The 25,045-nt window shown below is 47.3% G+C and overlaps 1 protein-coding gene across 1 annotated transcript in view; it reads right to left on the reverse strand.

The window, feature by feature from the left end:
* The window catches only part of lrig1 (leucine-rich repeats and immunoglobulin-like domains 1), a 33,330-nt gene extending 9,154 nt beyond the window's left edge, over nt 1–24,176 (reverse strand). The window contains exons 1-9 of the mRNA XM_079186265.1: nt 23,038–24,176; nt 13,250–13,321; nt 12,274–12,348; nt 6,787–6,924; nt 6,539–6,682; nt 5,318–5,461; nt 4,690–4,833; nt 2,886–3,029; nt 494–574 (exon numbers count right to left, since the gene is read on the reverse strand). Coding sequence (XP_079042391.1) covers nt 494–574; nt 2,886–3,029; nt 4,690–4,833; nt 5,318–5,461; nt 6,539–6,682; nt 6,787–6,924; nt 12,274–12,348; nt 13,250–13,321; nt 23,038–23,240 — 1,145 coding nt within the window. The 5' untranslated portion in view covers nt 23,241–24,176. The remainder of the gene's footprint in view (nt 1–493; nt 575–2,885; nt 3,030–4,689; nt 4,834–5,317; nt 5,462–6,538; nt 6,683–6,786; nt 6,925–12,273; nt 12,349–13,249; nt 13,322–23,037) is intronic.
* Between the last annotated feature and the right edge of the window lie 869 nt (nt 24,177–25,045).

Here is a 25,045-nt window from a genome sequence, read left to right on the forward strand (position 1 = left end):
ATTAGCAGCAGAGAGACTCCAGTTTGGCCACGAAGCTACAGTGAAACAATGAAATCGTGAGATGAAAGCCAGATTGAACTGGAGAGGAACTGGCCTAAGCTTCCACACGATGACAGGAGTACAATAGTACAATATTGCCTTCGATGTTTCATGAACACGCCTTTTAAAAAAGGGAAGAGGGGCCCTATATGTCTTTGTTCAGTGCGAATACTTCCCTACTAACTGAAGTGTGGGGGTCCAAAGGGGACAGATAACTCAAACTCTGCAGCCTTAAACTGAACTCAGCTAAACTTAGCTGGCAATGGAGGGTGAATCGGGATTTGGAGGGAAACGTTTGGATGCAAAAGAAAGCTCACTTCTGTTTCTGTTTTTGAAGAACAGCAGAGAGGATCCCTGCGTCAGTGGAAGAGCAGGACAGAGGGAAGAAAAGGAGGGGTTGATAGCGAAGGAGAGGCGGAGGGAACTAAAAGAAAGAACCAGAGGAGACACTCACAGCTTGTTGAGGCTGTCCAGTCCAGAGAAGGCCCCGTTGGTGTCCTCTATTGTGCCCGAGATGTCATTATGGTCCAGCTCCCTGTGGAGAATGAGAGAAAAGAAGGGGGGGGATAAGAAAGATGCAAGGAGGGAGGGAACGAGGAGAACAGGGGACAGGGTCTGCCAGCGCTGGAGCGTTTCACAGCCCTGGCAGAGGCTGGTCTGGAAGTCACGGGTTACCCCTTTCACCCACACTCCCTCCCTTACTCCCACTCCCCTCCCCCACATCACCCCCCCCCCCCCCCCCCCCCCCCCTTTGCACCTGGCCTTAAGAGCCCCTCTGCCGCTCTGCTCTGCCAACCAAGAGCATTCTTTCCTTAGAGGGGTGGAGAAGGAGTGTGTGCGCTCGCAAGTACATGTGCGTTGGTGTGTCAAAGCTGAAATCATCACCGGGAAACACATGTATAATTCATGACGGCATGGAGAGATTGGCGGCAGCCCAACGCCTCATGAGAGGCCAAACAGTTGGGTCCATTCGTCCGTCGGTGGCAGGTATGGCACAGCCAAAACTAAAGCCAAGAGTCTTAATAAGGTTAGCAGCCATCGCCGGGCAAAGACCAAATGGATTCAATGAAAACAAAGAAAAGGAAAAAAAAAGAAGGAAAAAGGGGGCTTCTGTTAGAGCGTTTGGGGGTTTCCAAACACTTGTTGAATGCACAGCGCTTCCCCTCGCTAAAGGCCTAAAGAGCTATCTCTGTAGGTGAAGTCAGAGCTGCAGAGGAGCCACCAAAAGACAAAAACATAAGAGTCGAAGGACTTCCTATGAACCATTAAAAGACTTTCATTCAAACTTGAGAAAGGCCTTTGAGGTTGACGGTCAGCCACACCCTCGCAACATCTCCACAATAGCACCCTCCGCTCCTCCTCCTCCCCGCTTTGCCTTCCAAGCATCCCTCATCCCCCTCTGGTTCTTTTCAGTCCCCATTGGCCTCTGTCTTAGTCGGCCTGGACAAGGGGCTGCCAATTTCCTACTCTTTCTGGCTGGCTGGACGTGAATGGCCGTTGCCTTGTTAAAGCAAGGCCAGCGGTGGGGGCCGTGGGGAGGCCGTGGGCATGGAGAAGGAGGGAAGGGGGGTCCCGGATGAGCCAACGACCCCCGTGGCTGAATTAGAGGGCAGGCTGGCTTGTTTGGAGCTTTCACACTCCGATGCGGGCTCCGGCCACATGCCAGCACGACCAGCAGCGCGGGCCCAATTAAAGCTCCCCCGGCTCCTTTTCAGGGCCCGGCCGCCTCCCCTCCGCTGATTAGATTAGGCCCGCCTCAAAGACACCGAGCGCAGGAGTGATACAAGGGCAAAGAAGAGATCGTGCCAAAATCAAGACAGAGATAGTGTGTGCATTGGGGGGGGAGGGGGGGGATAGCCTGAGGAGATGACAGAATACACTTGGGAAGAAATGGGCAACTAAGTGTGCTTAAACATGGTTAAGCCAAAAGAAACAAAAGTGAGCAATTAAAGACAGAAGAACGGAAAACATGAGAAAGGGCCTGAGATATGGCCGTCACAGGCTCAGCTCCCTATCCCTCCCTCTATTTCCCTCTGTAGCTAGTTATCTAGCACCCAGTGTGCCAGCAGAGAGAGGCCTTATGTGCCTTGGCTCGTCACCCCTGTTGAGGGAGAGAGCTTCTCTAGCGAGCTCTGGCACATCTCCCCTTCTCTGGCTCTCTCACTGAGAAGAGGGACAGCCAAGAGGACCTTGGTTAGGAACCAAGACCCCCAGCTCTTTCTCCTGGATTTATTCCTCCTTTGACTTTCTCCCTTTTTTTTCCATCCCTTCGTTTTCTTTCATTAAGGCCAGTTTGGGGCTTTTTGTGCAAAAGGTGGATCGGCGGGAAAGGAGACCTCTTGTCTTTATTCGTGGGTTCTGAAAGCGGGGGGAGGGTCTCGAGGGAGGCGAGCGACACAGAACACTTTTAAATCCAAGTTTAGTTGGGAGCCAGTGTTCAAAAGGCCCAAAACAAAAACCACACAAAAGGAACAAAGTGGGAAAAGACACAAGGAAAATAAAGAGTTGCCACAGAAACCCCCCCCAGAAAAAAGTGACGCATGAACGCCTAAATGGAAATGAAAAAAAAAAAGCTCATGAATGCAAATGAGATCAAAACCAGTCCTGAAAAGTAAACAACTCCTGCTTTCTGGAGTCAAATGAAGGGATTACGTAAGCCCAAATATCAAATATCACAGGGGCGAAACCAATATTAAACATCTCAGCTTTCCCAGGTCCCAAGTGGCACATCTTAGCCTTATCGTCAGCAGGGGCCAAGCTGTAATGAGGGTGTTGTTGGGGGGGGGGGGGGGGGGGGGGGGGGGCTTGGTAATGGGGGTTTGGGGTGGGAGTGGGTGTGCACTTACAGGATGCGTACGGCCTTGAGGCCTCTGAAGGCTCCTTCGGTGATGTGGCTGATGGAGTTGTGGCCCAGACGGAGAGTGTGGAGTTCCCCCAGCACAGCCAGACTGCCTTCATCCAGACGAGTCAAGTTGTTGTACGACAGATTCCTGGAGAGAGAGAGAGACAGAGAGCAAGACAGACAGAGAGGAGGACAGAGGCCAGACGGAGAGAAAAGAGAGAGGGAGAAATGTTCTGTGTGAGGTCTGGAAGGAGACGACAGGTTGGCAGGACACTGATGCAGCTCGCAACATCATAATACTTGAATTTCATGGCTGATTCAACGTCTGTTTGCCAGTCTGCCATGTGTTTTTCCATTGTGCCTTTTTCTTCCACCGCAAGACTTTAACAGAGAACGGGCTCAGCAGACCTTAGAGCTCAACTGAGGTCTTAACCGTTTGACGGGGAAGAAAAGGGCATTCTTGGTTGGAACTTTACGTGTCTACAAACCTCCATTTATAAGCCGACATGAGCATGTGGTAAACCCCGGGGGAATATACTGTCACTCATGTGTACGACAGCCCTCAAAGTGCTACTTATTTTCAAACGTAGCCGTCAAATCTCGGTTTTTCTGACACAACAATCAAAATCGGATGTGAACAGTGGATTTTCGAGCAGCTTAACTTGTTTCAGAAATCATTTGAAGCTGATTTACTTGACAAATAAAGACTCAAAACGTCTCGTAAGAATGTTGCAATCTTGATAAACCCTGATTATAAATGACAATAAGTCCCATACGGGTATCTTTTTCAAACAGTAGTCAAAGGCAGTATTGTGCCCCTCATTGCCCTCGCTGTGGCCCTGGCTGTCTGTCTCTGTGGCCCGGGCCTCAGGTTTGCTTGAGCGGTCATGTGTGCAGAGATTCTCCCTGATGACCAGCTCAGCCCGGCCCATTGGGAATGCAATAACAAGGCTCCTCATAAAGACGAGTCACTCTCTTCTATCGGCCGTGGGGGTTATCATAACTGTGGATCATAAAATTAATAAATCATATAACCGCCGACTGGTGCAGCGCCAGGGAGGATGATTCGGAGATGGCGCTGGGAGCAATCTGTCTTTTCGCAGACGGGCGCACAGGAAACGGCATTGAGATACACAGAGCAAACTGACACGAACGCCATCTAGCTCTTTATCCCGCGCGACTGTTACACGTAAACAAACACAGGCGCCACAGATACCCCGGGCTACCTCGCAGTTAGCAACGCCTCAGCTGAGCAAAGCACTTTACCGCAGCAATACGGCGGTCATGTCAGCGGAACAGGAAAGACTCTCTCGATAATAACTCCTCGTTTTGGTAGACAAAAGGCCGTGACGGCGATCCTTCAGTGTAATTACCACAACACGACCGGTGGAGGATTACACGCCCGTTTGACAAACCCCCGCGCTTCAGGACAGAGTACAGAAACGCTCGTCGAAGGGCTTGAGTGCTGTTGATCCCAGCTCTAATTATAGGATAAACAGGCTTATTCTGGGAATAGCGTAGCGTATTGAGTGTTAAAGCACAATGTCATTTAACCCCGGGGAAGGTAGATGGGTGATACGGTTGGGGGAGGGTGTTGAATTCTCAGGCTATGGGACTTAAATCCCCAGAGACAGACAGAAAAGATATAAAAGCAAACTCTGCAGTTGGTGCTAAGTTTTAAATATACATCTTTATTTTAATTGAACTATGTTGAACTTATGCTCTAACTCTCGACGACTGCAGTCATTACTCCAAGTTTAGAAACTTTAACCGCAGTCTACTGAAAGTTTTTAAATTCTAGTACTCACAGTTCCCTCAGCTTCTGGCAGAACTTCCATCCGTCGGGGTAGATGCGGGCTATATAGTTGTTACTGAGGAATAGCTGCTGGAGGGAGGTCAGGCCGTACAGGGAGCCGCTGTTCACCTCTGACAGGCTGTTGTAGTCCAGGTGACTGCAAGAGACAACAATGAGCAAAATAAGTATTATCAGGAAGCGGGATACATTTGTAGGATAGTGACAGAATGGTTTACAGGCAAAACAGGAAGTCAGGAGTTTGGTGGTAATTGTTGCGCACAGAAATTAGTAAATTTGGGGCCATTACTGTTTTACTTTGCATGTGATTGGAGTAATGCGTATAAATTGAAGGTCAGTACGAAAAGGTGTGATGGATGTGATGCTGGGCATGTTCCAGTAAGTACAAAAATATGGTATTCTTATAAGGTTAGGTGGGTATTTTAACTATAGTAACTGGTGCAAATAGGATTAGCCAGTTGTCATCAGGTGGTGCAACCAAAATATGCAGGTGTCAGATGAAGTGGGCGTGTTTTGAACAAAATCAGTCACATAATGTATAACAAACTGCAAATTTGTAATTCTATGTAAATGTGTTATTGATAGTTTCAGGGTTGTTTTGTTGTTGTTGTTTTTTTACATACAGGACTTTCATCTTGGCCAGGTCCCAGAAGGCCCCGTCAGTCAGTTTGGTGATGCTGTTCCTTTGCAGCTTGAGCACCTCCAGGCTGGACAGACCCTGAAAGGTCAGACCCTCCACCTGACGAATACGGTTCCTGTTCAGCTCACTGCAGGGTGGACAGACAAACAAAACAATTGTGGCAACTGATCATGGGAAGAAAAAAAAGAAGAAAAACCAGTACTTAATCACACTTTGTAAACTCTGTCAAAATAATTCCCCACATTTCAAAGCAAGAAAACCATATTTTTCTTCCCCTTTTGAAAAGTTTTGCCCTCATTCTACATCAGCGTCCGTCACGCTGAAGTCAAAACCAAAGGATCCTGTAGCCTGCACGCTTCAGTTGGAGCATTTTGTCGTTAACAAACCCCCAGCTTAACAGGCATTCCTCAGCGGTGTCCTTTCCGGCTGTGGCATGAGGCCAGCGCTGTATACCCCCAGGCTTTAACTTACAAACAAGGGCTAAGTTATGACCCTATGAAATTACACTACAAGAAGGTAGAAGATGTGAACCACTGGTGTCTTTTTTATTTTGCATACGAGCCCTGAGACATCTCTTTGTGTCACGCTGAACCTGTACATTTGGTGTGCGTGTGTGTGTGTGAAGGCTGTAAAAGCCCTCAGGTTGGCAAAGATAAACATCCTCATAGTTCTTTTGAGTCTGATGCGCATCACCACTAGCATAGATACAGTGTCACTCGGGATACCTGTTCCAACAAAAGGCACCTGGGGGAAACTACCAGAGCCGCAGGGGGAGGGCAGAGTCCCATTACGAGTGTCCCTCCCCTCTCCAGAATGGAGGCGTCGAGCTACAAATTGGTTAAAACCTCTCTGTTACGTTGGAGGGAAGTTTGACGAAGATAATGGAGCCCGGCGGGGGGAATGAACAAACCACTTTGGGGATATGGAAGAAGGCAATAAATCAGCGGTAATATGGCTTTGGTGTTTACCGAGTCAGACCGTATCCGTCCCCTGAGGTATAGCTCACACTAATGGCGCTCCCAATGTTAAACACGCAGGGCTCGATCAACACGCAAAACAAACTCGATGTCTAAAGAGGCTTCAACTGGGAGGCTCGCTCGTTTTCAGCCGAAGCAGAAATGTCAAAAACGTATTGTTTTTGCAAGTCGAATTGTTCTGACGGGTGAAAACGCAACCCTGATGATGAAATCCAAGCGGTACTCACAGCTGGGTGAGCTTCGGGAGCTGGAAGGCTTTCACGGGGATCTGGCTGATGCGGTTTCGGCTCAGTCTCAGGAGCTGCAGAGTCGAGCCGAGATGGTCCAGAGCTCCGAGCTCCAGCGCGCTGATCTTGTTGTTGCTCAGGTACCTGGATACAGAAACGGGCACATTTATTTCAGAAACTCCAGTTTAAAAAATAAATAAATAAAAACTGTGTCATGTGCCACCGTTAAATACAGGGATTGTACTCACAGGTCTTTGATTTGGAGGCCTGCAGGAAAGCAGTGCCCTCGGAGCTCAGTGAGGTCATTATTGCTCAGGTCCAGGGTTTCCACTGAAGATAGCTCTCTGGTCCGCCGGCCGTCTATACTGCGGATCCTATTATGATGTCTGGAAAATGAAAAAAAAAATACATTAAAAAAGGCATTTAGGTGTGGCTGAGAACAGCAGCTCCACCCCACGAAGCGTCCACTATCTCGAAGTACATCACCCTGCTCAACTTCAGTTTCCTTTTGTCATCACTCACAGAAGACACTCCAAATCCCCCCCCCCCCCTTCTCTAAACCCACTCTCAGGCACAAAGAGAGCCGAGTACACAGAACAACGTGGTCTTCATCCGCCACAAAATGTGTACTTTGAGAGCTTCCAAACAGAGGCTGGCCTTCTTTAAACAATTCCAAGGACACCTGTGCTTCTCCACAGAGCTTAGACGCAAAACCTGTGAGATAGATGAGGCCTCGGTGATCAACCAGAGGCACTTGAAGAAGGATTTCGGACTACTTCAGTGTTTGATGGAATGGGGAGATGGATGTGGGTTTCTCAACAAGTTCTGGCTAAAAAGGACAAAGGACTACAGATTAGATGACAGAGAACCAAAACTTAAACCGCACAAGGAAGCGTTACATTAAGCCTCAGCTCGGTTTTGGTCTCCTGTCCTCTTCAACATCTGTGGTGGGTTATTTTGGGGACCAGGACCAGATTCCACACAAAGAAGATGAGGAAAATGTAAAAGACACAACCCAAGTCATTACCCTTCAACTTGGGAGGAGAAGAGGATTGTGGGAAGACACAAAACATCAGGTGCCATAGGAGCACAAGGAAGGAACCCACACACAGACCAATGTATACAGTATATAGAATTAGGTGAAGCAGACACACGGCTCTATGTGTGTGTGAGCGTGTTAGGAGCCTGCTGGCGGGCGTTATCCGAGCATACATGAAAGCCTTTGCTGGGTGACACATTCGACACATGCCTGGGTGCTAACTAGGGGAATTTCATTTGGTATCACTTTCATTCACCCGACTGGTCAAAAGAAAAGCTTTTCATTGATTGAGTGAAAAGGCAAGACAGAGGTAAAATAAAGTACCTTAAGAAAGCACACACAGAGGACACCAGCCGTAGCTTCATGCACTGGGGGTTCTTCTCTTAACCATCCGACTGAAAGCTACATCACCACAGAGTTTGTTCACGAGGTCTCCCTTTTCAAGCAAATTCTGAATGCAGCATTTTATTCTCTCTTTATTTCCAAAGAAAGGACCCGTGTTCAAGCCCCCATTTTCCAAAATGGAGCCGACCAAGATGCAAGATGCAGGCAGGAGACACATCAGGCACAGCACCAGGCCGGTCACAAACACAGACATTTCTCCCCGTAAACACAAGTAGACATTTCAACTAAATCATAGATCTTAAGATCAATGACAGCGTGTTATTATGGCTGCTTAACTTTTTAGGAAGGTGTATGTGTGTGTGTGTACGAATGTGTTTGACAGAAAGAGCACGACAGAGAGCAGGTGTCCCACCAGTCAAACTCGTCAAAACAAGGTCAGTCCCTCCTTCCTGCTTCCTTTCTAGCCGCGCACACACACACACACACACACACACACTTATTGGTGTCTGAGAAGAGGAGGGGTCACACCACAGTGGCCCACCTGAATAAACAGTGGCAGAAATGGTTAAGGATGAGCCATGCAAGCACGCCTGGGCGCGCACACGCACGCACACATGCACACACACATACAGACACACACAACACAAATAGCAGAGGCACACATGGGACAGAGCAGCAGACAGTGGCTACAGTGAGCCCGAGCGAAGCAGGGAGGGAAAGAATGGGGGAGGAGAAAGGGGGGGGGGGGGGGGGGGGGGGATGAAGGGGTGAGGTGGGGTCAACAGCTGGTGACCTTTTGATGGGAAAAACAGATCAGTCTCAAACTGGTGGGAGAGGTTGACCTCTCTCACTCGTTCTCCTTCCACCACTCAAACTGAATTCCCTTTCCTCTCCCCCCCCCTCCCCCCCCCCTCCCCCTCCCATAGTCAGAGCCCAGCTGCGTGTGAGAGACGGATAAAGCCCCGGCGTTCAACGTGTTTGAAGTCCACACATACAATAGTGGCGTTTATAAAAACTTGATTGTCATATGGCCGGAGACGTTCACGATAAAGGAGGAGCTCTCGTTCCCTTTGATGTCCGGGCGGCCTTATTCGCCTTCATTCCACTTAATTCCAAATCTCATTACCCTGCCCCATTGGCCATCTGATTATCGTGAGCCCGGCTCATTTTGACACTTCTTTTGATGTACGGAAAGTGCATCAGCGGTTTACACCGGCGAGCCCATTCTGCCGCTTCCAGTGTCATCTTTGGGAAGGCGATTCTTTGGGCCCGTCCCTTGTGTGTTTGAAGCTGGCGGGTCGGGACAAAAGGAGAGTTATTTCAAAATCAGATCCTCCAGCGGGCCGAATGATTTCTATCCCGAGCTGTTTTAAAAAGGGTCGCTTTGATGTGGAGCGGGAAGGCCATGAGCACAATGGGAAAGTTTGTGCTGCTCTGCTGTCACTTTTACACTGTGTTTTTAAAACTTTCTGTCGCTTCTTCTTCTCTTTTTTTTTTGCCATCCTGCTGTGGCATTCTGGGAGTCTGCGGGATGCCGGTGGGCTCGCCGAGTGCATTGTGGGACGGTGGGAGCCTGGCATATGGTCTTTGGTTGGTTCATGATGCGCTCCTACTTGATCAAGGGACTTTTATTTGAATTCAAAAAATGATCTCGATAAAAATGCATCCGTTGTAATTGATTGGACCAGAGGAACGTTTGAACTGCGGCACTACAAACATACATTCAGGTTCGTCATCTGCGCCTAATGCATCGAGATGAATCGAGAGCGGCAGCGATAAAAAAGAACAGTCAGACATGTCTGTGAAAGGAAAGGAAGGGGATGAAAGCTACATGAAGCAGAGAAGAGACAAAAGAAAAGTCACCTCTCAACCGAGCAAAAGATTAAGAACAGAAAGAGAAAAGGAAAAAAACTGCAGCCCACTCACTTATCTTTTCTTAGTCCACCCATCCCCTTTATATTCCAATACTACTGTACTTCTTTATAAGTTGGTACATTGTGCTCCCACAGGAGTAGGTCATCAACTTCCTTGTAAGTGCAAACTTTCAAAGATTCTAAATCAGATAACTCTAAATAGCCTCGCTACAGTCTTAAAAATAAATCGGATTTTGTGTTTCTGCTGACAAAACATTTGATAAATATATATTTTGTTGGCATGCTGCTTCATTCAGTCCAGTGTGTGGCATCGGAGGATAAAAGAGCAGCGAATAAAACCAAAAACGTACCGTAAATGTTCGCAAGTTCCCTCGTACCATGTTTGCCCGACACCGCAGGAATTGAAACTTGCCGTTTACGTTTGCAACTCAATGTGAGCAATTCTCCAACAACAATTCACTAACCTGAGCAACTGGCAAACTCAGAGACAATCAGACAGTAGCAACCACATATAATGAGCATTTGAGAGTCTACTACTGGATGAGGGGCCGAAGACAGATTCTCAGTCAATTTGCTTATGCGTGTGTGTTTGTGTGTGCGTGTAAACCACTGTCTCACACTGACGTGTAGTCAGACGACATTCCAGACGATCCCAACCAATGGCACAGGAACACTGCCCTGCCGTCTGTACTGCTGCCTCTGCCAGGGCTCAAACACAGACACTCTCACACTGTAGAGTGCTGGGTGGCTGGCGAGTGAGACGCTGCGCTTGCTTTGGATTCACTTTTGGGAATAACTCCGCGCATGAGCTCCCCCCTTTTTGCCCCCTTTCCTTTGCCTCTACCCTGCTGCCTACTCCGCAACTTCTCCTCAACCACGCCTCTATCGACATGCGGTGATGTCACCCTGATCTGACACTATTCACACCCCCTTATCCCCCCCCCTCTCTCCCTCCCTCCCTCCCTATTTTCTCATCCTTCCTCCCCTTCTCACTGTCACCCATTTTACTGTAAGCCATGTGACTGACAGCTGCAGCTGCAAGTGCTTCGGCGGGCCTTCGCTTCAGCTGTGTGGCTTTGTAAAGATCCGACCCTCCCTCCAGCCTTCCACTCCCATCAGGCGTACAGGCCTTCCCCCTAGCAACAGACTTCAAGTCAGGCCAAAAAAAGACACCCCCCCGATCATTCGGAGGGGCTGCGACTCGGCACAGTTTGCGAAAAGTAAAAGGTGAACTTGCTCCGATCGGTTTTGTTCTAAACTCTATAGATCCAGACTGATAGAAAACACATTAATAACAATAGCTCCAAACGTACGGAAATAGACAGATGTCAGAGTTGCCGAATCAAACCTCAGATTCCCTCCAGCTTACAGTAATAGTCTGACCACATTAGTGCATCAGGATCAATTCTGAGAAGCGGGCAGATGACACACAGGGAGGGGCGAAGGTGTGACTCCCACAGAGATCACCACCCAAAAAAAATGATATGACCACGACCAATATTACAGGAACCGGCAGCTGCGTACTTTACTACCAGGCAGTCGGCACGACATGCTAGCAAGATGTGAGAGCACATGTACGCAGAGGGAAGCTAAGCTAACGGTTAGCACTAGACTAGCTTAGAGGGGTTTAACTCGTTTCAGGTTGAGTGCGATGTAAGAATGTTTCCTGCTCACACAAAAGTGAAAAAACTACGGCAAGCAGGAAAACAGCAGTCTGCCCTACAGATGATACAGGCCAATGCTGTGTGTGTGTGTGTGTGTGTGTGTGTGTGTGTGTGTGTGTGTGTGTGTGTGTGTGTGTGTGTGTGTGTGTGTGTGTGTGTGTGTGTGTGTGTGTGTGTGTGTGTGTGTGTGTGTGTGTGTGTGTGTGTCGAACCGGAAACCAAGAGGCATTGCCATTTATCTTGTGACAAGAATTGTAGTAAGCTTTCATATCAACTTCAGCCTTTCGATTCTTATCTTAGACGTATTTTGGTGTAACCTCAGAAAGCTTTTCATTGAACTGTGTTTGTTTTGTGTGCCTGTTGATTGGCTACAGAGCTCACGTTTGTGACACACACACACACACACACACAAGTGCACACACGCCCTACCCAAATAGGGCAGTAAATCTCCAGTGAGATGCCAGTGCAGGCAGTCCCCGCAGGCACAGTTTCACAACCGAGGTGGAACTATATACGAGCAGACACTAGTCGGTTACTTGACCACGCGCTAAACGCTAAAGACAGAGCTCCATATTTACACCGACAGAGCTTAAGTGGAAGGGGTGGGATTATTTAAATGTAATGGAGTCACATTCATCAGCACCTTTCACATTAATGCATTACTTCTGAGATGCAGAAGGCATATGCATCCTCCACAGACGGAGGCAGACTATTTCAGGAGCATTTCAAAGAGGCCACTGACCTCAGAATACAGTAACGGAGAGCCAGATAATTCTGGTTCGGCAGCAAATGGGGGGGGGGGGCAGTACTCACAGGTAGAGCGATACAATCTTGGAAGCGGCCTGTCCTAAATCTGGTATGGAGGTCAGCTCATTGTGGTCCAGCCGCCTGAAAGTAACAAACACAGATAGTAGTGGGTTAGAGAAGAAAAAGACAAGAATGATTTGTTGACTTAGAGGCATTTTAACATGTATGAGAGACTTCCAAACTAAAAGAAAAGTACAAAAAATACAACTTCTTTTATTCTAAATCTGAAATTTAGACACAAAAACACAGCCTGCGTCAAGCTAAAGCTAAACCCAATGTTTGTTGTACATGGAAGTTGTACAAAGCTTTACATGCTAGCTGAGATGCCACTGTGTCATCGGCTGTGCTTCCCCACGTGCTCCATCACACGAAGTTAAATTAAACCTCGTACAAATCAAAAGATTTAAAACACCACTTGTCATGTCCAGTAGCAAGTCATCCTTTTAAAAACACAAAAATAACACGGGAGTAAAACAGATGTCGGGGGAGCGTATGACTGGCCGGGCCGGCCTGCCAGAGATGTCACCAGTGTGTGTATCACCGGTTAGCTCGTGTCGTGTGTGTGTGTGTGTGTGTGTGTGTGTGTGTGTGTGTGTGTGTGTGTGTGTGTGTGTGTGTGTGTGTGTGTGTGTGTGTGTGTGTGTGTGTCTTTTGTACTGGCGCTGAGTGACACAGAGCCAGGCCCTCTCCTCACCATATAAAATATTTACAAGGCCAGCGTTGGCCACAGTATCAGGTGGTGGAGAGGAGGCTTAATATAGAAAACCACCACTTTATTCTCAATTGGACTTAGTTCAAGGAAACACATACGAGGACGCTACTAGGAAGCAGAGCGGCAATCGCGTACGTTAGTCCGAATTAAGTCATTGATAAAAAAAATGTAAAAGTTTAACACTTTAAACGCTCACAACAGAGGAAAACCCGAGCGTACACACACTTTAGGACGCCCATTAGAAAGTGTTCAGTGTGTGTGACTACTTACAGCTCTCTCAAGTTGGGAAGGGAGTCAAAAGCTTCAGCATTGATGGAGGTCAGCTTGTTGTGGCCAAGGTTTCTGGAAGAAAAGAAGAAGAAGATGTACATTTAAAAAGGAGTTCAAATGCTCATTTGTCAAACAGTGGACGGGGGAGGACAATCAAAAAGATCTAAATATCAGCAGCGTTTTAGTAACCTTCATTGTATTTGTCATTCAGTAGTTCAAATACAGATCCTGATCAATAACAACAATTATTGCTCTCATTTGACAAACGGCTCATATTAAGGATGCCTGAAAACACAACAGTGCATCCATTCAGCCGGCCTTCAAGGAGGGCCGGATCAATACTATATCGATAGAGAGTGTCTCTCTCTCTCTCTCTCTGGCTCACTTTCCAAAACATAACCCACAGGCCATTCATCTGCTGCAGTCAATTTGCACTTTAGGCGTAACGGTGTATTTAATAGCTGGCACTCGACTCGTACAGAGGATTATTACGGAGCGATTTGTCCAGCGATACTGCCGCCGGGGAGCGAGTGAGAAGGAAAGGGGGTCACGTGTGTGTGTGTGTGTGCTCACCTAACACGCATCTGCCTTTCAGATCGAGCCTCCCACGCCGTATGGATCAAATTTACGTCGCGCAATAAACAAGTGACATCTCTGTCACACACCTCCCGCCTGGCTGGCACGCGGCCTGAGCCGTTGGCAGAGGAGGAGGAGGCCGCAGTGAGAGTGCCGCTTGTATTTTTTTTTTTTTTTTTGTGGCGAGGTCTGGCCAGACGAGACAAAGGGAGCCCACAGCTCCGAGGCCGCCCGCGATCCGCCCCTCCGTCCAGACGTGAGAGACGGCCCAGGAATGTTTCACAGGCCCGCCGAGAGATGGCTGCTTGTTCCCAGACACTGGGGACACTTTCACCTGATGCAAGACATTCCTCACCCTCTCGCCCCACCGCGGTCTTAAAGACACCGCGAAGGAGGAGAGGGGGGCTAGGGGCTGTTAATTCATGTCATTCTGCTTTTTTAGAGAAAGTAATGGCTATTATGAAAGCTAGTGTGAGGAGGCTGGGACAATACAAGAGCAAAAGACTGTTATTCAACACAGTATTTACGCCCATAAATCTCAGCCTCCGTCTCACTTGGCAAGATTTCCCTTTCTTGTCTTATATGCTTGATTGCAGATAATGACAGTCTACCTCCCCAAATCTTTTTTGTGTGTGTGACGAGATAATAGCAGAGCGTGTGTCTGCCCTCCAGGCCTGACAGGGAGGCCTGCGCCTATCGTTTTTTTCCGCAACCAAGATTAAACCACGGCCACTTTCATATGACAAAAAAAGATTTGACGGCTGCGTTCACCTGGAAACCACAAGGTGTGACAGCTACAGTAAATACAGTAGAAGTGATATGGGGAAGTGAATTTGATAATTTACCGTTTATCAGACCACAAATGAGACAAGTATTACCTAGTTAGTGTGCTACTTTCTAAATGTTCAGTGGGCGTCTGGTGTAATGAGAAACTTTCATTCTTTAGGACGATGAGTTTACGGTTTGAGTCAATCACAGACTTGTCTTCATGATAATTTGATCAACTTTATCCCCCACCACTAACGTGACATTACAATCATCATTTTGTGGGAAAGACTGTTTTATATGCATGTGTGACGATGTCAAGACCCTTTACCGGGGCAACCTCCCCATCAGCGGCCCGGACCGCTAAACTGTCGCCCGCTGCAACAGGACGCAGTTACCTCATTGCGGTGAAGCTCAGTGAAAAATCACACGGCTTTCCTACTGCCTGGAGATACAGATATTCAGTCAAAAAAAATCAAGTCACGTTTGAGAGCCAAAGCTGCAGTGCTGGCGCTAAAGGCCACAGCAACAAACAAAACGGCTCCTTTGTGTGAGCGCTCAGCCTCGCTCTGAGTCGCCGACGGTGTTTACACAACTGAGCCCTTTTTTTCCCTCTCCCGTCTCATTCTCAGCCAGATTTATTCTCTCGCCTATCAGATGAGATAAGTTTCACAGCATTTTAACACCTACTGCATGAAGCGATGGTGATAAGGCTGGTTTCCCCCCCCCCCCCCCCCCCTCTCTCTCTCCCGTGGAAGGAGGAGGTGGGTGGCGGGGGCCGCCGGTGCTAAGCGCGGTTAATGCTTTCCAGAAAGTAGACCTTACAATCGGGCCGTTTCTGGAAGAAGCCTTGAAGCCATTTAGAGTTCTTTTTTTGGACTTTGAGAGTTTCAACCACCGACACCGGCAGACACAAAACGTACTGAGGGGAACGAGAAACTTTTTAACTGAATAATTCAACAAGCCAGAAAAAGTATAGTAGAGATGGGAGCAGTCGCTGTGATTTACCACCTCAAACACTACGCAGCAGTCTGCCTTAACGCTTCAAACACAGCATTCCATCGTATGGCACAACTAGTTTATACTAATGGGCAGGACTGTTTGACATTAGTCAGCAGGATCAGAATCTAAAGCTCTCTCTCTGCCGGGTACTGAACCAAAAGTAAAGCGTGGGACGATTCAAGGCTGCGTGTTGAGCCAAATACTTCCCCACTAAACTCAAGCTGTTCCCATTGGTGCACAGCAGCCAGGTGAGTACTGTGAACGTCCATTCAAAATCTTATTAAACTATTCACGGTTTCAAAAGACAATTAAATAGAATACAAATTAACGAGCATGTTATCAGCAGTTAATCAAAAACTAACTCCTGACCACCGAATACATTATTGATCTGGCGGCACACTCTGGCCTCCATTCGGCACAAAGTTCCCCTGAAGTCGTCATAGTCAAGTTAAAACCGCTTGATGTCACAAAATAATCACAAATATAAAAAAACAAAGGCTCCGTGTAGCATTTACCGCCTGTTCTAAGCTGCCAACACATCACCGGTGTTCTAGTCTACACTGCTGGCCATCCATCAGTGAGCTCAGGTCACCATAACCTCTCTTCTGTCAGCCGAGACTGGAGACGAGAAACAAGAGGGCCGCTGGCCAGAGGGCTGGGCCTCCACACAAACCCAAACGCCAAACGATAATTAAGAGACTGTTAAATATCAGGAGGATAAAGCTTCCCTGTGGAGCACAGCAGACATTTAAAAACACACAAGGCTGCAACACAATCACAGCCCAAAAAAAAAGACAAAATGCAATGAAACAAATCCTCCAACCACCCGACGCCCTGAAGCAGTGTCACTAATTGTCAAAACAGTCAGTTAATTAATCAATACAATGTTAACTGATGACTATTTAGATCACTGAATAACTCATCCGTCAAGAATTTTCAGACATGAGGTCACTCCCTCATGAATATATATAACTTTGGGTTTTTGGACCGCTTGCCTAACAAATGCTACTTATGACCACAGTAACTTTATCTTCTAGTTAAAAACTTTTTATAGGCTTAACAAAAATAAGAGATCAGCTGACAATAAGCCAACTACTGGAAGGAGACGTAAGCATTAGCTTCAATCTGACCTCCCCCCCCCCCCCCCCCTCCCTCCCCCGTCTTGAAAAGACGAGCAAACTGTCTCAGGAAGACAAATAGGGCTCAGCGCCTGCAGCAGACCGTCATTGCTGGACCAGCGTTGCTGACCTGACATGCAAAAGCTCATTAAACGACCTTAAAAAAATATCTGCGCTACGGGTGCTGTGGGAGACGAGGAAAGCTGGGAGTACAGGAGTGATGTCATGGCGTATGACAGTATGCTTGTAGGTCAGCACACAGTGTGTGTGTGTGTGGGGGAGAGAGAGCAGATATGGGGGGGGGAGGAGGAGGGAGAAACGGAGCAGCCAGGGACTTGCACATACAGAGATACATCATCATTATCTTTCCCATCGCTATCGCGGACAAATGCTGCGTGAACTTTGCTCGCTGAAAGTGTGAAGTGATGTCAGTGATGAGCCTTCTGTGGTCCAGCTGGGAGACAAAGGCCCTTTAATGTGGTCGATTTCAGAGCATCATAAAACTAGTCAAATAATAACCTGAGTGTCTGAGGGCCACACGCTCACGCACACACGCTCACACACGCACACACACACACACACACACACACACACACACACACACACACACACACACACACACACACACACACACACACACACACACACACACACACACACACACACACACACACACACACACACACACACACACACACACACACACACCTTGTCATTAAGGGCCAGTTTATAGCCAGGCAACTGCAGTGAGAGTGTACACAAAGCCAACACCAGGCCAACATTCTGCACACCAGTCAAACAGAGGAAGGAAACCGGTGGAACAATATCTTATCAACTCTGACAAGGTTAAAAGCATTAAGCCAGCGAACGAGATTTGCAATAATAATAATAATGATGCTGATAAATGCGATGCGTAAAACACCAGTAAGTGCAAGATCTGGGGAGAGTGAGGACATCAGAGAAGTGTAGCACTGATGGGATCAACATATTTCACAATTTGCATTACAGATCCCCCCCCACACACACACACGCACACAACTCAACAAAGGAGCTGCTCCAGCCTTTGAGATCAGTGAGGCTGGGAGTGTGACTCAGTTTGTGAAGTTTTTTTTTTTCCGAGGCAGCAAGGCGGGCCACATCTTGGGGCCAGGTGCACCGCCATTCTTCACGCTGCCGGTTTGGGGCCTATGCAGGGCACTCCAAACAAATAGGGAGAAGATTTTTTTTTGGGGGGGAAAAGGGGGTCTGCACTAGCCCGAGGCACCGCATGAACCCACGGTCGAGGCCCCGACGACGCCAACCCCGGACGCTCCGGATGAGAAGCACAAGAACACTCGCGGTGCCGAACTGCATATGTGTTGTCCACAAACACACAGGCTCTTGCATTTAACTGGATTCTAGCGCAATAACAATATAATTTGTTACAAATGGCGCCAGATTACTTCATTACGAGTAAAAGGAAATGAGTGTCCCCCAATTAATCTGAGAGAATAACAAACGCTATTGTTTTAGTACCGTGCAGACAGCTGACCTCACGCCCGCAAACTTCAAAGCGTAGAAAAATACAGGATCATTAGTCAATTTTACCCTCCTTGTTGTTTATTATACCAGCACAGCAAAATTCGGCAATAACTACACTCCAGCCAGTGGTGAAATATGTTTCTAAACAGCGGACTCCAAGTACATGTGAATATGTGGGTGTCTAGACAGTGGAGCTCTGATGCTCATTTCCTTTCTGCAGTATCAGAAAGTGCAGAGGCTAAAGAACGTAAGGCCCAACCGAGCACTCAAAGCTCCGCTCGCTTCTCCAAGGACTGCCTGTTTTCTGGGGAGAAGCTGCTTCGCTTGCCCAGTGCCTCTCTCTGTCCAAGTCACGCTTTCTTTTTTTTTTCTCTAACATCTTCTCCAGATTTCCAAACTCTTACCAGATGTAGAGAATTCACAGATGATTCATCGATCAAGCCCACTTTGTAGACACCGACTTTGGGGGAGAGGAAAAGGTGGAGCAGAAAAGAAAAAGAAAAAAACTTGGCGCCCTTAAGGGTCTTCACGAAAAGGGCCATCTATTCTGCCGACTGGATTCCTGTAAAAAAAATGACTCGAGGCAGCAGCTGTTTGATTGTCATTGTGATGCCAGTGAGAGGCCATGAGCTCACTTCCATATCTCCGTGTTAATGTCAGACTTTATCCGTTCTGAGCGTAACGGCTCAACCTTAGCTGTTCCCTACTAATTTGTTCACAGCTAAAGATTTGCATGAATCATCTCAAAATTGGTTAAAGAGAGGATCATTTACAATATAAAATAGATCGCTTGCTCGCTTAAATTTGCATACAGGAACTCCCTGTACTTTCAGAATCCAGCGTAACACCAAACAACCAGATAAGGGTTGAAAAAAGTGAAGAGCAGCTGATAAAAAAAATAAAATAATCCGTGCCAATGATAATATCATCTTAAACCCTTCCAAGCTGTTTGACTTTAAAATATCCTCATGTGGATGAGAGAGTCACAAGGGTAAAGAAACTATGACAATAAACAAACTCGGTATACTCCCAGAACCACAAGATTACGAGGCCGCGGAGTGAGAAATACCCTCGAAACCACAAGCATGCTCACAGCAGATATGACCATGATGGGTTCGACAAAGTAAAACACTACTTAAAATAAAAGGAGTTCTGTCTGACAGTCAGTGACACACAGGCAGACAGTTCTGTAATGCTCTGTGTCCTCTGGGTTTACTGGGTGTGTTACAACATGTGTGACAGTGGTTGAGGTTTCTGACCACCGACAGGACTTTCACCAACTAGAGGAACCGGCCCGGAGGCAGCAGCGGCAGCGGCAGCAGACCGTGACATTGACAAAACACTTCCATGCAGTGGGTGGAAAAAAAATGTCCGCCCACCTCCCCACATATTGCCCCCGAGCAAGGTGATCTGCGGTCCCGCCCGCTGCAGGCCAGTTCTGCGAGCAGCCAGTCAAAGAGCCCGCCCGGCCCCTGTCAGGAAACCACCGACACAAACCCCATTTCCTGAGGGCTGAAGCCAAAACCAACTGTTCGGGGGTGGTGTTTACCAATAAGGCTGTGCTGTGAACTTTAAGGCTACGGCTTGGGGTTGGAGTTGCGGAAGGACGTCTGGTGTACACCACGCATTGTGGCCAGCGCACTGGGAAACCGCTTGGGGAAACGCTGGGTTACAATCGGGACCATTCAAGATCCGGCTTCTTCTTGCTTTTCACCGGGGTTACTGCAAGCTGGCGAGACAAGGACTCAACTTTAAGGAATAAAAATGAAGACAAATCCCATTTAAAAAAAATAAAAAAAGAGGATTTTACAATCTCGCACGAGACAAAAACGTAAAGACGCTGAGAGACAGACGCCGCGAATCTGCTTCATCTCCATCCAACCACAGCAATCTCAGCCAGCACAATTAGTCATGTTCGTGATTTTATTTACTTGCAAAAATCCCATTACGTCGGTGGCGCTGTGGGCAAAAATGCTTTTTATGCACATTACCCTGGCCGCAAATAAGATAAGGCACCACTCCTGAGAGGGAAAATGTGACTGTGTGAGAGCAAACTTGCTTTGAATGTTATTAAGCTATTCATCAATCAGAAACAATGGACAGGCCTCTGAGACTGCTGGTCAGTTTGTTAAATGTCAGAAGGCCTGATGTCAAACAGCAAAGGATATGTTAGACAAACACATTTGTGGCTTTAAAGACGCTTTAAAACCCCGCTTTAAAACACATTCAAGAGAGTAAAAAGACAAACTTGAGGCAGCACAGAAGCTGTGTAAATGCAGCTCCTGAGGTGCTACTGCTGTGGTCATTACTGTAATCCCAATTTAAGAGCCTGTGTAAAGATAATTGCAGCAAATACATGACAGCTCAATCCGTCTTCACCCACACAAAAGGGTGGGACGGCTCCATTAGCGTTAAACCACTGTAAGTCTATAGACAGAGCAGCAGAACATGGAGGACGCTGAACGTCTGTAAGTAGGTGTACAAAGCACATGTGTGATCGCATGTGTCGCATGTGTTCTTGTAAGCCTTTACGTACACACTATGCAGAAGAGAGAAGGAGGAACGCTGGCCTATAGGTGACTTGTGCTTACTGACACCCACCAATGCTGTCCTCCCTCCCACTACCACTGCTGCTCCCTCCCTGGGGTAAACACATCAGACAGTCGATTCCACACTGATTTCCCTCAGCTCAGATGCCTGAAGGTAGCGATGGACATTGTGCAAACCGTCCCAGTCAGCTCTATTGACAAGACGAAGCCATCATTGTTGCGCTGTGCTATAACTTGCTATATCAACAGCACACACACGCACACACACACATCCTTGTGCACCGGCGGCAGAACTCAAGACACAAAAAGAAAAGTTCAACCTGCAACACAAAAAGTAATTTCATCCACTCAAGTGGACGGGACTTGGCGTGTCGTACCTTTAGAATGGGATCAAACTGGGTGCCACAAGTGAAATTGTCCGTACTTGTCTCTTTGGGTTCGCAGTAATCGTCTGCTAATCTGGCTCATTTACAGACCCCGGAGGAACAGATCTGGTTCCCCTTTGAGTCACCTGCCAGCATAATGTGACTATCTCTAAGTGGTGTGGAAATATGCAACCTAGGTGTTTTTTTAAAAAGATAATCCAAAGCCATAAAGCCATTCCCTTTGAAAACAACAAGATTGCGGGTTCTTAAATCTTGACCGATAAGGTTTGTGCCGAGATAACAGAAGTAGACTTGGAGCGGGACGGGGGCTCACGAAGCACCATATCTTTACAGAAACCTCCCCGAAAAAGGGTTGTTTCAGATGGGACGCTTGTCCCGCAGTAGTTGTCCTTTGTCCACGAGGACAGGCGGAGCAGTGTGCGTCTGCGTACTTGCATGATAAACAGCGTCGGCACTCGAACTTGGCTAAGTGGTGCTTCAGGGCAACGAGGCTACCCGGGCACAAGTGCCGTTATTCATGTTTTTAGAGGACTTTTTTTTTTTTTTGAAAAGTTGCATTCCTTACTTCCCAGGGGAAGATAAACTGCTGAACACAGGAACCTGGGAGCCAGAGAAGTCTCTGGGTGTTTGGTCTTTAACCCCACGTTCCCAGCAACACACACACACACACACACACACACACACACAGGCAGATGCTAAAGATTCCATAACAAGATGCCCCATTGTCAGTGACAGTGGCTGCGGTACACCGAGGCGAGAGCCACAATGTTGATTGGGAGGACGGAGAGCTGTGTTGTCTGTAAATAAATTGTGGTCATTGAGCTTCAGAAGTGCTGAAGTCTCCTAAACACAAGTCTCACAAATTGGCTCATTTCCTAAATGAACTGTTGTCAGCCTCATCCTGAGGAACCAAGGCTTCATTTACAAGAAATGCAATTTGTGAAGTATGGCTATGAACACAGAAACAGGAATTATGGTAATACCATCATGAACAAAGCAGAGGTTCATTTGTTATGACACGTTTGGGACTTTTTGTTTACTCACCCTGAGGGGACAGTTTGTTTTTTAAAAGATGAATACATTCAAATGTACGGACTGCGAAAGAATATTCCCATAAATTAATCCAATTTCAAAAAAGGGTAAAGCAACTTAACAGAAGATTTTACGAGGAAGTTGATAAACAGGCCACAGGGAAATAGTTTTTTTTAAGTCTGACACATTTTAAAAAAAAGAGTTTTCAAACTAACAGGATGTTAAGGACAATATAAAGGTCTTCTATTATGTTTATTAGGTATCTCAATGTGCTCTTGAGCAAGGCATTTCACCCCTAAATAAATGGTCTGTTCCTGCAGGTACCATTACACCTGTGGCAAACTCGACCCCCCCCCCCCCCCCCCCCTGATGTGAACGATGCTGCATAAACAATCCTGAAACGCGCTGCTGGTTTGTTGTTCCACTTTCCAGAGTAAGGGGGGGGGGGGGGGGCGCAGGGACCTCCGGGGGACTTTTAATTGGTTAACGGGGACATGAGGAGAAGTTTAACTTCACTACTGGAAACCTGCTCGTTTAAAAGTCACTGTGGTGAAGGAGGAATACACATGACAGCTCGCTATTGGTACCAAGTTAGCAGTTGAAAGACACACGTGTATATTGGCAACTCAAATCAGAACTAAACATATTGTCAGAGGGATTCCTTAATTAAGAGAGCACCAGCAGGGGTCCACAGCTATGTATTTGCGCCTATACACATACTGTACGTTCCTCTGCTGTTAAGACACTTTACTTTACTTTTACAGAACGGGGTCACCCCGTTATGGGCCGGTCAATAAATAGGCTCGGTGCAACCAAGCGCTTTTTCTTTTTTTACTTACAAGGAGACAGTCCGGACTGGAAGGTCCAGAGGCGTAGCCGTCAGCTCCAGGTTACTACAGTCCACCGAGTCTCCGTCGCAGGTACAGTTCTGGGCACACGGCAGATCTGAACTCGACCCACGACCGATGAGCAGTTCGACCGACAGAATTAAATAAAACACACAAGGAGAAACATATCCAAATCGTCCCAGGGACGCCGCCATTTTGTATCCAGTTTTAATAGCGCGGCCGCTTGTGCTCGCTCTCTCTCTCTCGCGCTCTCTCTCTCTCCTCGTACCCACAAAAACCGGGATATTAACGTCGCTCCGGAGAGGCTGACCGCCCCTGAAAGCACGTTAAATTGTCTTGTTGTACGAGAGAGGCTAGCGATAGCAACCGTGGTGCTGTGAGGCGTCTTCCATCCCAGTAACAGTCATTTAGGACACTTCACAGTCCCAACTTTCTCCTCCCGGTGTCCGACGCGGGCTCAAAAAAAAAAAAAAAAAAATCAAAGGTGAACCGCAGATTAAGCAGCAAAACTAGGCTGCGGCGAACTTAAAATGTGGGTGTTCATATGAAGATAAAACTAATTTCTCGATAGGATGACTGCGTCTTTCGGTGACATGTTGGAGGAAAAACATGCACCAGCGCAATGTTAAAAGGACACAGTGCGCCTCTCACAGTAACTGTTGATCAACAGAAGAGAGAAACTCAGCAGACCGGTCACACCGGGGGGGGGGGGGGGGGGGGGGGGGGTGCTGCTTCTCGCGGGGTTAGTAACGAAGTTGAAGATGTCGCAAAATAAGTTAGGACCCTCCGGAATAGTGTTCCTAAAACTCCAGCGTTGATCTCTCGAGCCGAGCGCTGCACGTCGTCCCGCAGATCTCACCAGCGCTTCTTCGCGGCTGTGGTCGAATAAATCCCAACTTTTTTTTGTTGCTGTTACGCGCAGGTCCGTTTGCAGCAGAACTTCACCCGACAGTTTATCAGGTGCAGTCTGTGGTCACACAGTCTCAAACGATCCGGTTAATAGCAAAAATAGGGTCTCCGCTCCCTCCCTCCTTCCGATCGTGTACCGCCACCAGGACTTTTTTTTTTCCTTTCTTGAGTTACTTTTCCTTTTTTCTTTTTTTTTTTCTTTCTCTCTCCCCGTAGTCCCACGTTGGATGCAACAACGGCGATCCCAGGCTCCTCCCATGGCTCGCCGCGATTGGTTGTTGCGTTTCGATGGGCGGGTCGAGCCCCTCGCCTCATTGGTCGTCGCCGGTTGTTTGAGCGGCCTTCGAGCGGCTGTCAGTCAGCGGTGGCGGGCCCCGCCTGTGTTTCCCACCCCGGGGTGTGAAACCGCACCACCTCCTCCTCTCTCACTCTCGCTGCTTCTTAAAGAGACAATCAGTGCGATCGTGGCTCTGTAATCGCATTATAACAAGCTGTAATAACGTAATTGGTTCGAATGCCATAACAATTCAATTTAAAGTGTTTGTTGGCGAAGTCGAGGTTTACATGTAAAAGACGAACGCTGCATTTCCTCCACCGCTCAGCAGATTTGAAGGAGACAGCAAGCAACTGGTGTCACTTGGCTTATTCAGCTTACACTATTATCATTATTATTATTATTATTATTAATGAAATCAAAGACTATAGTATTAGGGATAATTGTGCCTTCACAAATTGATTTTTACCACACTCTGTAAATAATGAACTGTTGCATGCACATTATTTTTAGGAGTGCCTGCCAACTTTGACACGTTTTGAGGAAATTGCTTCTAGTTCAAATGTTTTATTAAGAAGTTGAGCTGGTCAGGTGTGAGAGAGTAACTGCTTTATATCTTTAAATTCACCTCAACAACTCAAACTGCATGTGCAACTGAGCAGTCGTGGACAGTAACTAAGTACATTTACCATTCCTCTTATAAGGAACTTGTACTTACTTGAGTATTACCAATTTAAGACAAAAAACTCTACAACATTTTGTCATATTTCTACTCCACTTTATTTGTGTGAGCTAGTTAATTACTTTTTTTTATTA

The sequence above is a fragment of the Pholis gunnellus genome (assembly GCF_910591455.1).
Source record: "Pholis gunnellus genome assembly, chromosome: 3".
In the NCBI taxonomy this organism is placed as follows: domain Eukaryota; kingdom Metazoa; phylum Chordata; class Actinopteri; order Perciformes; family Pholidae; genus Pholis; species Pholis gunnellus.